Raw genomic sequence first — 14771 nt, forward strand, 5'->3', positions numbered from 1 at the left:
ATGTATCAGACATGCAATTACCAGTGGAGGATCATGTTAGTTTTATCAAGATAAAGGGTTTTCTTACTACTTCATATGAAGCTGAAGTAGTTTAATGTATAACAATGCATTATAGCCTATTTTACAACATGATGATTGGATTTAGCTGCATGCTACATGTTAAATCTAGATCTAAAAAAATCTATATAGCCTATAGCCTAGTTGTAAAATCAATGCAGCAGAGTAAAAAGTAAGTCTGTAGTATTTTACTCTTTAATGAGATGGAATGGAAGTATAAAGTAACAGGTGAAGTAGTCCATCGAGAGTGATCTGAAGAACAGTACCTGTACCGGTAGAATAAATAGAGCTTATTTAGTTACATGCTAACACTGCTCTCCTCATGGAGCTCCAGAGAAACTTAACCAGAATCCTTTATTTTGAAAACAGCAGACAGGAAGTAGCTGTTGGCAGGTTAGGGCTGTGTTATCGCGCTATCCAGCTAGATCATTAGCTGGTTAGCTCTCTTCTCTTTTAACCCGAATCCAACAGTTACATGTGAGGAGGGGGCCAGGCGAGAGTGTTTACACAACTCGGTAGGGTTTTCTTAAGAAAGTGTGATCTCGTGTGTTCTACTGTCGTTAACAGTTGGAATTGTTTCCGGTAACATTGGAGCCAGCGACATTAACGATAGCTAATTATGCTAGGCTTGCAAGGCAATGAAGGCAACCGTAGGCGATTTTAATTCCTTCGAAGGATTAATATCGTATTTGGGAGTGGAACAAAGTTAACGATATGTTAAAGAGTCATGTGCGGTGTCTTTTTGTAGTATAGTTGACATTCTTGAACAGCAAACGACAGGGAGATTAGCCAGATGAAAAGCTTTAGCTTGCTACTCTCTGTTGCTAGGCAACAGAACTCTCCACTGGGTGTCAGAGGTAAAGCCTGTAATTACATTAGTGTGGCAAAAACACGCAGTGCCACTTGGTCACATGCGTTATGCATGGCAACCTACTTTTCTCATGTGTTTAATTTCCTAAATAACTACCCGAAAAAACTTAAATACTAAAGTACCTCCTGCTGTCTGTCTGCTTGTCTGCTCTGCGCTCTTGTCTGAATAGGCATACACAGTTGTCACCATGCTGGTCCCTATATTTACACTGAAGCTGAACCACAAGATCAACCCTCGCATGGTGACTGTTGGGAAATTTGATGGAGTCCACCCATGCCTTACTGCAGCCACACAGGCCGGGAAGGTGAGGGAAATTGATGTTTTCACTGTTCCATCATAACTTTGGTGAATTCATAATGAGCAAAAAGTAGTTAGCATAGGGAAGTTACTCTCTACCTTCCTTTATTCCTTCAGGTATGTATATACAAATCCCATTTTGTGGCTTTGTTGTAACATTGTGGAAAGACAGTAGCTATATTCTTGATTTATATAGATACATTCTTTCTGTACTTCCCCACATCTCTTCTAGTCCTGCACTCATCACAGCACTCATTCACTTTTGATTATAGAATGCCTTTTGCACTTTTGATACTTACTATACATCATACTTTAGTTTTCACCTCATGTCCTTGATTCTCTCTATTTCTCTCCCAAAGGTTTTTATCCATAATCCTCATGCTCGTGGTCAGAGACCTGTGGCCCACCGACTGAGCCAGAGCACACAAGACTCTGACATCTCACTCCTTAACATCAATCAGGCAGTCACTTGTCTTACGGCAGGAACACTGGGACCAAACACCACAGGGGACACGCTGTTGGTGGGATCCCAGACCAACTTGCTGGCCTATGATGTCCATGACAATGCTGATATATTCTACAGAGAGGTGAGTGGAACTGAGTAGAATAAGTAAAAAGATACAAAATATTAAAAAAATGTGTGTTGTAGCATTGAGTGGTATTGCTTAACACAAGTGTTTAAGTAAAATGTCTCCTTAATCATTTACCAACCTGGTACCATATTACACCACTACATCACACAATCAAGCACTCAACTAGTTATATTCTTAAAAGTATTTTTTTTTTTTAACATTGTTCTGGTGTCAAAACGTCAGACGTGATTTAAAAAAATATTGTGTTTTTCTCTGAAATATTTAAAAAGTTGGTAGAGAGTAGAAACCTGTAAGTGTGTTACATTTCTTGAGTCACAGTATGCTGGATGCAACTGGTGAAGGTTCATGCTGTATTGACCTGTTTGACCTCCTGATGGCACTGTTATCTCAGTGTTACAATGAATAAATACAGACACTTTGATGGAAAGTTTGTTAATATTATCTGTCTGTCACAGTAACATGAAGAAGCATCACCTGGGTGTCAGCTCCAGTGCAGAGCAGCATTTTCTTTTATTTTGGAGGGTTTTCATGACAGATGCTCTGGAGATGAAGATGCACCTGAGGCTAATGATGATGAGAAGTTTATGTTTGTGCCATTTATGAATCAGATCACTTAAAAGCAGAACTAGAGCATGAAAATGATGAGGCTAGCAAGAGAGTAGAGGTCCCAAGAGAAGTTAGAACTGATGAGGGAAGCTTTATCTCAACTGCCTCAGCACTGCTATGCAAGTAGTTTTCCTGGCCAGCTTTTCAACTTGGGAAGCCAGAAGATCTCTTCACTTTCCTGGAAAACCATGGCTCTTAGCTGTTCAGGCCATGGCTAGAAAAAAGGAAAGAAGAGTCAGTACTTTAGGAGCTGATGATCTAACAGTCATTGGTTCATCAAGAAACAGAGCCGCTTCAGCCGAGGAACTCTCTCTCTTCTGTCCATTTGCACTCAACTGGAAACATTTGAGTGGCACATGCAGTATACACAACCATGTTGCAGTGAGTTGCAGAAGCAGACGACTATGATTTAAGATTACTGTGCTGATTAATCTGGCTTTAGTAAGTGTCTGTAGATGAAAAGCCACAGTAGGCTATGTGTTAGATAAAACATAAAATATAACATGTTATACCAATATATATTGAGTTTTGAATGAAACAGTTTTTGACATCTAAAAAATTATTGTAAGACAGAGTGTCATAAATGGCAAAAATATATATTTTTTTGTTTGGTTGCTATTGTTTATAATTTGTTACAAAAAGTTAACAAGCAACATGATTTTTAATCTGTGCTGTTAAAGACCAGAGCTACGTAAGAATGTTTGAAGAAACACCCATGCATTTAAGGGTTAATCTGTATGTGGCTTTTTGGTGTGCTGTGTCTGTGTAGAAATGATTACTTGAAAAGGAAATGTAAGAATGGTTCAAGCAGCAGCGTTTACACACAAAAGAGAAGTCCAGCTGTCGACGTAAGTGTTTTATCTTAAGGAACCCTGTTTGTGTTTGTGTTTATTTTGTGTGTGTATGTGTATGTGTATGTATGTGTGTGTGTGTGTGTGTGTGTGTGTGTGTGTGTGTGTGTGCGTGCGTGCGTGCAGGTGACAGATGGAGCAAATGCTATTGTACTGGGGAAACTCGGCGACATTCCCAGTCCTCTTGCCATCATTGGAGGGAACTGCGCCTTACAAGGCTTTGACTATGAGGGCAATGACCACTTCTGGACAGTAAGAACAGCCAGACAACATTTTTAATCAGAACACAATACAGTCTGTCTTACATTCAGAACATTGCTTTCATTGAATAGCAAAATAATGCTCAACTCATGAGACAGTGAGACTTCATCAAAGTGTAACTAGTTTATTTTCATTTGTTATATTTCTGCATATCGAACCTTTTTCTAGCCATTAGTTGGATGAGATCTTTTGCCCCATTTATTTGATTTGGCCTGTTTATTTGACACAAGTAGACAAAGTGAACGCCATTTTTTGTCATTCTGGTTATTTTCAGTCCCTGTCAAGATTTCTTGAATGGCCGAGTCAACTAAATGAATGTATTCATGAAGTTCTTCTTTTTAGGTAACTGGTGATAATGTCAGATCTCTGGTGCTGTGTGACTTCACTGGGGATGGGAAAAATGAGGTAAGTTCTGACTGGCTGGCAGTCTGAGACACGTGCTGTGTAGTCACACCGTCTGCTGTTTGAGTACAGAGTATTGTTGCTCGTCTTCTTCATATCGCTCTCCTGATTTATATATCTCTGTTCTTTTACATTTGTGTCAAGGCTTGGCCGATATGATGAGATATTTGATAGTTTGTCAGCCAAGATAATAGTCCTATGTTTTTGCGCTTTATTCAGTTTCTTTATCTTTTTCTCTTGCTTTCTCTACGCTTCACGACATTGTTGTAGCGTATCGAAACAAAAGTAACATGTTAACATATATCGGATGGTGTACATAATTACCTATGTAGCTCTGACTCCAGCAGGAAAGATGTCCGCCCTTGTTAGCAAAGAGAATGCAACTACGCCCTTTCGGGGATTCTTTGCTTTTAAACCCAACTAAAAAGGAGCGCCAAAGAACTAACCGAAGTGATTTGCGAGCTGTGTGATAAACAGGTTAGGACTTAAGATGGAAAAACCACAAATATCCAGTCCTTTCTTAACCTCACCATCCAACAGAAAAGTACTAGGGTAGTATTGGTCAGCCCTAGTTGTGTCTAAACTCAACTAACTACATGAGTTTAATGAAAGATATTATTATTATTATTATTATTGATAGTATTATTATTATCATATTGATATGATTATTTGTTGATTTTAAAAATATCGTCAGCTATTGTGTATTGTGTTTACAGCTCCTGGTAGGATCGGAGGACTTTGACATCAGGGTATTCAAAGAGGATGAGCTTGTGTCTGAGATGACTGAAAATGAGGTAAATGGATGCACTGTATTTCACTCTTTTTAAACTTGTTGACTCCAGAGAAAATCCACCAATACTGACAACAGTGTGGTTTGACAGTCGCACAATAATACTGTCTTACTGTCTTTTGCTATACTGGAGCAAAGCAATATTTTTGATAAGACAAGTTTTCCCTCTGCTCTTCTCCATACAGACAGTGACATCACTGTGCCACATGTATGGAAGTAGGTTTGGCTATGCTCTGGCCAATGGCACCGTGGGAGTTTATGACCGCACTGCGCGCTACTGGAGGATTAAGGTACCGTAGTCATTCTTGATAATGGCGTCTTGGACAAGAGGGGCTAACCTCATAAAACAGAAAAAATACACATTAGTAATTACATTTAAAGTCTTCAACATGTGGCGGGTGTAGGTGTAATATTTGTTTGCATCAGTCATTCCCTCTGAAAGCCTTAATCTGTTTGGTCTATGTTTGTTCCCCTCCCTTCTCTGTTATGAAACAAACTGTCTGAAAGCTTGTACTTAATCATTTGGGTCTGAATGAGCAGGATATTTTGATTGTATGACTCCATACTGTTTAAGTGCCTTTTTGCTAACACCCATACCTTAAATGTAATTTGTCTCCCCAATCAGTCTAAGAATCATGCAATGAGCATCCATGCCTTTGACCTGAATGCTGATGGAGTGGTGGAGCTGATCACTGGCTGGTCCAATGGAAAGGTATTTAGGCCTTTAAAAACAACCTCTCACACTGACGAAATGGGATTTGTAATTAGATTTCGGAAAACAACATGTCTGCATCTCTAGCTGGTGTTTGCCCTTTTATTTCAGATTGACGCTCGTAGCGACCGCACAGGTGAGGTCATTTTTAAAGACAACTTCTCCTCCTCTGTGGCCGGAGTGGTGGAGGGAGACTACAGATTGGATGGACAGAAACAACTTATCTGCACCTCTATAGAGGGAGAGGGTATGTTGTTTGGCTGTGTCTGCCTGTGTGGTTTATTCATAAATTTGAAATAACGTGTTGAAACTGGTTGAATTTGGGCCATGTTGTGTGTTCCAGGGTAAATGCTTTCACAAATTTCTGTGACTGTTTTTTTGTTTTGTTTTGTTTTTTTTTCAGACCAAAGATTTATAGCAACACTAAAGCATTTTAGAACGTTGCAGAATAAAGTTACAGCGGATATGGAAGAACTGACCATATAAGCTTGGAAGAGAATGTCATCAGTGTTGTAAATGTGTGTATCTTGTAGTTCGTGGTTACCTGCCTGCCAGTAAAGACCTCAAGGGGAATCTCATGGACTCCAGTGCTGAGCAGGACCTCATCAGAGAGCTCAGCCAACGCAGACAGAATCTGTTGCTGGAGCTACGCAATTATGAAGAGAATGCCAAGGTACAGATGTTCATTACATCATTTATTTATTTGTCATGTCAAATTTTATTTGTTTTAACATTTTAACATTAAACAAAAGTACATGGAGTACAATCGGTTACTTACAAATGTCATACGTGATATATGCAAAGATAGATTAAAAGAATTATTTCTTGCATATGGCGAATTGCCCATTTTACTTTTTTGGTTCTTGACAAAAAGGAAAATGATAGTATATCATTTTCCAGGAAATTATTAATTTTGCTGACTTTGAAGGCCTCCTGACTCTTTTCTTGAGTGCTAACCTCGCATCAGATTCTCAACCTTGAATGCAAGATGTCTCAGAACACACTGCAATCATATTTGCTGAGCAAGATCTGCTTAGCAGAATCCCCCCTCATCATATTTTGGCCACACCCCTGTTTGTTTCACAGATAGCAGACTTCATATAGATAATCACAGGATCATTCGTTGGCATTGGGCTGTATATTATTCTATATGCTAACATCCAACAAACTCTTTTATTGTTTCAGGGTGTGACAGAGACAAACAGTGGGGTGGGTGTCATCCCAGCCAACACTCAGCTCCAGACAGCGCTGTCAGTTAGAGCTGCTACAGAGGCTCAGAAGGCTCATGTAGAGCTCAGCATTTCAACACCAAATGGTAATATTTTACTAATTAAGCTGGGAATATCAAGCATGTCAAGGACTAGATCAATACTAATAAGTCCCTGTATCTCTCCTTTCTCCTTTCTAGAAACCATCATCCGTGCGGTGCTCATCTTCGCAGAGGGGATATTTGAGGGGGAGAGCCATGTCGTCCACCCCAGCGCCCAGAACCTGTCAGGCTGTGTCCGAGTCCCCATTGTCCCACCCAAAGACATACCAGTAGATCTGCACATCAAAGCCTTTGTAGGAGGAAAAACTAGGTAGGATGTGTGAGATAGTAAAGTATATGTGCTATCATTAGTGTTTTTTCTTCCTGTGTAATTAGCGCCTCTTTTTTGTTAACCCCTCTTCTCTGCACGTCTTCCTTTTTATCCTCTCTAGCACCCAATTCCACGTGTTTGAAATCACTCGTCAGCTGCCTCGTTTCTCCATGTATGACATCACTGTTGACTCCTCGGCTGCTCCGCCCACTGGAAGGGTCACATTCAGTATCAACGACCGACCACAGCGGGTAGGCTGAAGGCCAAAACACACCGGCAGCGTCATATGACGGCGGCGTCAATGACGCGAGTCAAGTGCTGCCCCCAACACACACAAAAAGCGTCGCGCTGCGGGACGTCAACCAGATTTCTATTGCACACTCCAGTCTGGGAGGCTGGGAAGTACAAAATAGCGCTTTTCAAGGGCGGCAACGCTGGAAAAATAGGACAATAGTGTAAAGTGCCGCAGTGCGGCACGTCGACGCACGTCGAGCTGCCACCGGTGTGGGTTTGTAAATAGAAAATAATGGGGGCGGCTGTTTTGGTGTGTTTTGGCTTTGAGTGTCTCTCTGGAAGATAGACGCTTGATTCCGAACAGTAATAGCATGTTCAAGGCAATAACATGTTGATAAATATTTGCCAGTTAAAATCTCTATGAATGCAATAGGTAATGTATATGACTTTCACATACGTGTGTATGTGTATGTGTGTGTGTGTGTGTGTGTGTGTGTGTGTGTGTGTGTGTGTGTGTGTGAAGGTGGTGATGTGGCTGAATCAGAACTTCTTGCTGCCTGAGGGAGTAGACAGTCCTGACATCACTTTTAATTCGCTGAGAGGAGGGGGACTGTTGTCCATCAGTATGGCCAGTAATGGACAGGTACGAACACACAAAAACAATTACGTATTTAGCTAAAAGCTTAATTCACAATCATCGGTTGTTCAGTGTTACACTTTTGTACGCTTTTCAGCCAGCTTTGACTTTGAATTAACAAGAGAACCGAATTACAAGTGCCTGGATTTCATAGCTCAAAACACAAACATTTATTAATGAAGTCACTGTGATAAGCCAATACCAATAAAATCAATGGGACTAGTTGTTTATTTAGCAATAATTATAATAATCTATTTGAAGAATTGATCTTCACACTGTCATCTGTCACCATAATCAATTTAACTCTCACATTTTAGCCCATTTTGGACAAAAATGTGATGATTCTGGAGTAATGAATTTAATAAATCATACCCCACACAACACTTAACTTGTTTAGTTGCAAGTAGTTTTAAGTAAAATAGACATAGTACTGTATATGTGCAAAGTAAATTTAGTTACATTTAATGAATTATGCATAGTTTGTTTTTTGTGCTCATAAAGGGAAGTGTGACCGTGAAAATAATCTAAACTTTACCAACAGTGAACAAAACTGATCTTAGCTTGCACAAAGCTATTGTACAATAGCTCCTGGCCTTTTCCTCTTAATTCAGCTAAAGCCATACTCCAATTTGCCCAATCAGATCACTTTTAGAACTGATGACATTGACCTGGCAGGAGATCTGGTCCAATCACTGGCCTCCTTCCTGGCAATAGAGGACTTGTCAGCAGAAGCAGATTTCCCCGGCTACTTTGAGGAGCTACGCACTACACTCACTGAGGTTTGGCTTTAATGAGATTGAAACCACTGCTGTCATAAACAATTTATGCTGTGTATTCCACTAATACTGCAAGACACAATACCTTCTGTTACATGCGTGTCAACCTGTACATTTACTACATTTTAACTACAATTTTGACTTCAACAGTGCCCTGTGTGAAAAGCTTGTCAAGACTCACAGAGGCAATATGAGAAATTAATTCTTTATTTGTCAGGAGAGGGAATTCACTTATTGTTGTTGGTGCTGTGGTTTAATATTGAGTCTTAAATATCTGTATGCTAGGTGGATGAGTTCCACTCTGTCCATCAGAAGTTAACTGCAGCCATGGCCGACCACTCCAACTACATCAGAAACATGCTGGTGCAAGCAGAGGACGCTCGCCTTATGGGTGACTTGTGAGTAGCCACAATATGATTACAGTATGTTAAACTGGTCTCATTTATAATCCATGTTAAAAAGAAATAATAATAATGAAATAATAATATGTGAAATAGAGGCCAAACATGGACAGTACTTTAAAATCTCTGTTATAGACCTTTTCCAACAAAGCCCCTCTTACACGGCCTCTTCAAGGCAGGAATTCTGTGTATAAAGTGTTGATGGAGGAACAGAGTTGTCTTGCCTTTAAGGTGGCATCGGAGCCAGAAACAACGCCAAAACAATGTCTGTATAAACGGAACAGCCAACAGGATGGGCGGCACAAGTGTGATGTTTTGATGATGTGTTACGCCTGTGACCTACCGCAGGAGATTTAAAAAGTACCTGATAACAGTTAGCACCTTAATCAAAGAAAAAGAACAGTGGTTGAAAATGTCCACAAACTGGGAAACAATTAGGTGCGAGAGCTACCCTCCGAGCAGAGGACGAGATCAATGGCCATATAACAAGGATGGTAAATGACTGTTATTGACATGCTATGCTTTTATGACTGTTTAGAAAGTATTGCAGATGCGTATGCTATATGTCACACTAGAGTCCAAGGTTGTTGTGTCACCTGTCGGGCCCATCACACCTCATTGCTTTCATGATGCCGACATGCTGTCTAAAATCACACGCTGGAGCGGCATGATGCTGCTGTTTTTTGGTTTTGTATAAAAAAATGCAAAGATAGCATAAAGAAGGGACTTTGTAGCAGCCTTATAGCATGATCTGTGTCTGAAAAAGGCTACTGCTAATAATTTTTTGACTGCATGTCATTTAGGTCAGCCACTTCGGGAGTTGATTTATTGTGCATTTTGTTTTAAGTCCACACAAAAAAAAAACATCAGCCATCAATAATGTAATTGGTCCTACTTGGGTTTTTTCAACCATGAAAATTCAACATGTTTGCTTGGCTTAAGGTCTGCTGTTTTGCAAAATTCTGACCAGTGACTTCTGAAACAAAAGAGTGATTGTATCAAAAACATGAAGGACAAACACACTCACTGATGTGTTGACACAACTGTATACAAGGTCAGAAATTAACACCTGCCAAAGGCAGGTATTTTTTCCATCTGGCAAATAAATCTTGGAAGGCTATCCGCCACAGTGGTGGGTAAATTTTGTCCCAAAATAGTCTTGTAATAAAAAACTATTCTGAGAGGCTTTACCACATTTTGGTGTCATGTAGAGGAGTGCTGTGCTGTCTGTGCTGATAGTGTGTGCGTTGACACGCACACACTACCAGATATTTTTAAGTTCATCTAAACAGTGCAGTGAAAGTGATTGACTCGAGTGCTCTTAGTTTCACTGTTGACTGTATGTGACATCAGCTATTCAACTAAATTTCCCGATCACCTGCTGATCACTTGCCTTCAGTCTGCTGCTAGCTGATGTACTCTGTCATGAGCAGGAGGTCAGACTTCATGGACTGTGCAAAGAAGAGGGCGATTATGGTGGAGAGTGAGAAAATCTGAGGAAGTTGATTAAAACGATTAAGCATTAGATAGGTTTACAGAACCTTCAAATTTACCTTTATGTTTAATCCTTAAATGCATTTAATAGCACATACTTTAATAGAATCTTGAGATTTTTTTTCCTCCGGTCTCCTCTTTAAGTTTGCATTTAACATTATACCTTATTATCTCAATGAAATGTACTGAAACAAATGTATACGTGACACAAAAAGGTGATTTATTATTATGTCCAGTAAAAAATATGCCTGGCTGGTGGAATTTTTCATCTACCAGTTCCCTTGACCAGATGGTCAAAAAAATAATGTCAAACAATGACTTTGTAGATATTTTTTAAGCTTTAGTTGGTGGTACTGTTGAATTGTGTTATAATCAAAGATGTTTCTAAAATTTAGTGTACTCTTGCTGATATTAATGGGAGGGGAAAAATATTAGCAGTGCCTCTCAGTGTATATAGTACAATGCTATACATTTCAGCTGAACCACAAGCCTCCAAAATGTCCACCAAATCGAATCAAAGACACATCTAAAACTGTTTCAGTGGAAAATGAGTGTATATTTAAGCATATGTTTATAATACTGATAAGATGAAAAGAGGACCAAACCAACTCACCTTTTATCTCTCTCTTTCCCCCATACTTTCTCTCTAACTCTCTCTCTCTCTTGCCCTCTGTAGGACAACAATGAAGAAGCGGTACAGAGAGCTGTACGATCTAAACAGGGATTTGATCAACGAGTATAAAATCCGCTCTAACAACCACAATGCACTACTGGGCTGCCTCAAGTCTGTCAACCAGGCCATACAGCGGGCTGGTAGACTCCGAGGTATGCTACTGTGTGTGGGTGTGTATGAGTGCATGTGTAAACACACTAAAACAACTAAAAGTCCTTAACAGCAGTACTGTATGTGGGCTGACAGGCATGAAGTCAAGCCCTTGTGTAGGAGACAGAGGATGCTCATATCAGGGACTGTCTAAGATAATCAATGTTATTATATCTGGGGAGGGTTTTGAATGTAATGCATGTGTGCTCTGGATTCAGTTGTTTGTTCTCTCTAGTGTTTGTATGATTGTACATTATATCCCATAGAGCATTATCAGCGTCCTCCAGAGCTTTTGCACACATTGTGAATATACAAAGCTTTGATGATGTGGATGAGGGGCTACTAATGCTTTGCAGAGCACTTGAGTTTGGCTCTCTTTAGTTACTTGACTGGAATGCCTCTGTTTTACTGTCTCCTATAGCTTTTTTTGGAAGCATACAACATGCAGCGTATTGGGGAAAAACATTCATGACCACATGTTATCATTTTGTACGCTGTCTTCAGATGTGGCTCTGAACTGAAGATGGCATAACTTATAGTTTTGCCTCAAAGCATCAGTTGGTAATGGTAACATCAAAGCTGTAGCTGGTAACTTTATATAAATAAGTTTTTGTCGTATTTGATGAAACTCACTGTAACCTGAGTGCACAATATGAGAGAGATAGTCTGTGAAAAAAATCATACTCCTCTGCCTCCTCATAGTGCTTCTAATGGCATTTGTTAGAATCCAATGCAGCTAAAGGAAAACAACCAATGAGAGCTGAGGAGTCTGTAATGCAGCTGTCAGTCATGTCAATCACTGCTTTTAACTGCAGTTCAACTGTTGAACTAGGCAGAGCTGATCAAATATAAATTAAGATTCTGTTACTTCGTTCCCTAATCCTCACCTCAAATGTTTTCAGAAACATATTTAAATGAGGGAAAGATGTTAAAGATGGCACTGAGAACACTCAGGCGAATGTTCGTTGTATCTGGGTACATTTTCTGTTCCATAACTGAGAACACTTTAATAGAATAACACTCATTAGGGTATTAAATGCAGAATACAAACATTCTGTGGGTTCACAAAATCAGGTTCTCCTTCATCGTCTATGGAGCAGCCCCAGACTTTATACCCTATGACATCATCACAAGTTTGAGACTTACTTCTCTGATTTCTGGCTTTGAGAGAGAGTAGCTCATGTTTGTAAATATTTATTGAACTTTCCTCAACCATGGAAATGACATATTGGAATTTTTTTAGGCATTGTTCCCCCGTTAGTATTGATTTCACTATCAAATGGCATGTATACATGTAGAGCATAGGAGCTTTAAAGCATTTGGGTTATTGTCTGCTCATATTAATCTGTCACTGTTCCTCCTTCTCTTCAGTGGGTAAGCCCAAGAACCAAGTGATCTCTGCCTGTCGAGATGCCATTAAAAGCAATAATGTCAACGCACTGTTCAGGATCATGAGAGCTGGCACTGCATCCTCCTGAGGCTGGAAGGAGGGGGAAGGCAGGAATGGACAAAGAGATTGAAAGTACAAGCACAAATGATCAGTACTGTAAAGTTGAACTTTTTCTAATGCCAGCAAGGAAGGTTCTCCAGAATGATGGGACGAGAACTACACACAGACAGGAAAAGGGACCCTGTTGTAGCCTTAATCTTTTTCAATGATTTAGGAATAAGCAACAGCCTGGCAGCACCATTTGACACCAGCTCCATCATACTTTCACTGTACGTAAAGCCTGAAATTCTGCTAGCTCACAAAAATAAAATGCTGACCACAGGCTTAGTAAAAATGTCATCCATCTCAGTTGAGCTCTGTGGCTGTTTGGAAGAGCTTGATTTAGTGCATTGACAGCTTAGCTAGATAATTGTCAGAATCAGTGTAGGAGTGGACAGGCAGCAGTGAAACAAGTGTTTAGAGAGTTCAGCTGGACATAAAGTGGGAGTGGAACGCTTCCCCCAAATGATTTCTCACAAGCAGTGGAACAAAGGTAGTCCGAGTACAATGATGCTTTAGAGAAACTCATTTTAATTCATTAATCTGAACGGTTCAACATATCACTGCTGTCTGAAACTCATCCAAAACAGAAATGGGTCAGATATATGCTCGCTTATACTCGCTGATAGCATCAGTAGTGAAGAGTTAAGAAGGAACGCGTTAAGCTGAAAGTACTAGAGGTGTTTGCTTAAGAAATGTTTAAACTTAAGAAAAGAAACTGTTTCCACGAAGACACTAAAATGACTCTGTGCTGATCGGCGCCCTGCCTGTGTAATTCAGCTGACACTGATGTTTAGAGAGAGTACAGCTGGAGCAAGACTGAGAGCAGCTTCCTCTCAGATGGAGAGTCGTGCCATTTAAATCACTGTTGGCCCTGATAGCTGTGTGTGACGGCTCACTCAGACTCACGTCTCTGCTCCCAGCTGCTGTATGTGTTGTGTGCTGTTTGTAGCCAAAGAAAACTATTTTAAATCAATGGATGTCACAGGACCAACGCTGTGTGCTTAAACTTGTTTACCTTTTGTAGGTTATACACTAAGATTGTAAATGTAATTTTGTGTTTGTGGCAGAAAATATTATGAAATTAAATTATGTTTTAAAAGTTTGTATGCACAATGTACATGTTTTTTTTTTTTTAAAACTTTGGGATCTCTACTATAATTTGAAGTTAGGTTTTGCAGGTTTAAACAAACTTTGACTGCACAGCATAAGCTTGAAATAACAGACCAACTAATGGGCAGATGCTTGCGTAACAACAGGGAATAATGCGAGAGAACTGAAAAAGTGACATCTAGTTTTTAGACATTTGTAGTGCAATAAGAATGCACATTTGGGATTAAAAAACCTTTGATTGCTTGAAATTGAAGACAGCTGCATATGCTCCCTACCATTTTGCAAATATCTTTGAATTGTCTTAGAAAAGAATTCAATTTCAAAAAGAGATACTAGAGATAAAAAAAAAATAAATAAATACAAGCATTACAGTAACATACAGGTATATTTGCATTACTTACATACGCCACCATAACTTCTTTAGACTCTACTGTAAGGTGTTGAGATGAGATTGAGGTTAATTAAGATGTGTTTTTTTTTTAATCAAAAATAATTGTCTTCAAAGTGAAGCAGAAAAGCTTTTACATATAACTGCACGTCTCTACCTAACAGAACGCTCGCCAAAGTTAGTTCAGTAGAACTGACTATAAAGAGGATAAACAGATCTGGTTTAGCTGCAGGCTACTAAACCCTGTAACCAGCTGGTTATGAGGAATTATATCCCAGAGAAATGTTCCCTTCTTGTTCTTCTGTCAGTTTTTCCAACGTTCCTACTCTCTGCATAGTTTTGATTGGATGCACACATGTTCACTCACACAAGCCATATTCTATAGGCGCTACATAT

At 39.6% G+C, this 14771-nt stretch overlaps 1 protein-coding gene across 1 annotated transcript; it reads left to right on the plus strand.

Annotated features, from left to right (window-relative positions):
* The first annotated feature begins 435 nt into the window (after window positions 1-435).
* bbs2 (Bardet-Biedl syndrome 2) lies at window positions 436-13979 on the plus strand. Its single transcript, XM_049575069.1, has 18 exons — window positions 436-572; window positions 1098-1232; window positions 1585-1812; window positions 3402-3527; window positions 3879-3941; window positions 4655-4732; window positions 4914-5018; window positions 5354-5440; window positions 5552-5687; window positions 5974-6113; window positions 6626-6755; window positions 6849-7020; window positions 7142-7271; window positions 7778-7897; window positions 8533-8670; window positions 8953-9065; window positions 11239-11387; window positions 12757-13979. Exons 2-18 carry the CDS (start codon window positions 1116-1118, stop codon window positions 12861-12863), a joined length of 2139 nt encoding a protein of 712 aa, XP_049431026.1. The 5' UTR covers window positions 436-572; window positions 1098-1115; the 3' UTR covers window positions 12864-13979.
* Window positions 13980-14771: the final 792 nt, after the last annotated feature.

Source organism: Epinephelus fuscoguttatus, linkage group LG4 (assembly GCF_011397635.1).
Source record: "Epinephelus fuscoguttatus linkage group LG4, E.fuscoguttatus.final_Chr_v1".
Lineage (NCBI taxonomy): Eukaryota > Metazoa > Chordata > Actinopteri > Perciformes > Serranidae > Epinephelus > Epinephelus fuscoguttatus.

Bases quoted from the DNA above. Each gene is read 5' to 3' on its own strand.
- bbs2 (XM_049575069.1), top strand. From the start codon at position 1,116: ATGCTGGTCCCTATATTTACACTGAAGCTGAACCACAAGATCAACCCT. The intron at 6,114-6,625 runs GTACAGATGTTC...TTATTGTTTCAG, and splicing joins ATTATGAAGAGAATGCCAAG to GGTGTGACAGAGACAAACAG. The intron at 7,272-7,777 runs GTAGGCTGAAGG...GTGTGTGTGAAG, and splicing joins TCAACGACCGACCACAGCGG to GTGGTGATGTGGCTGAATCA.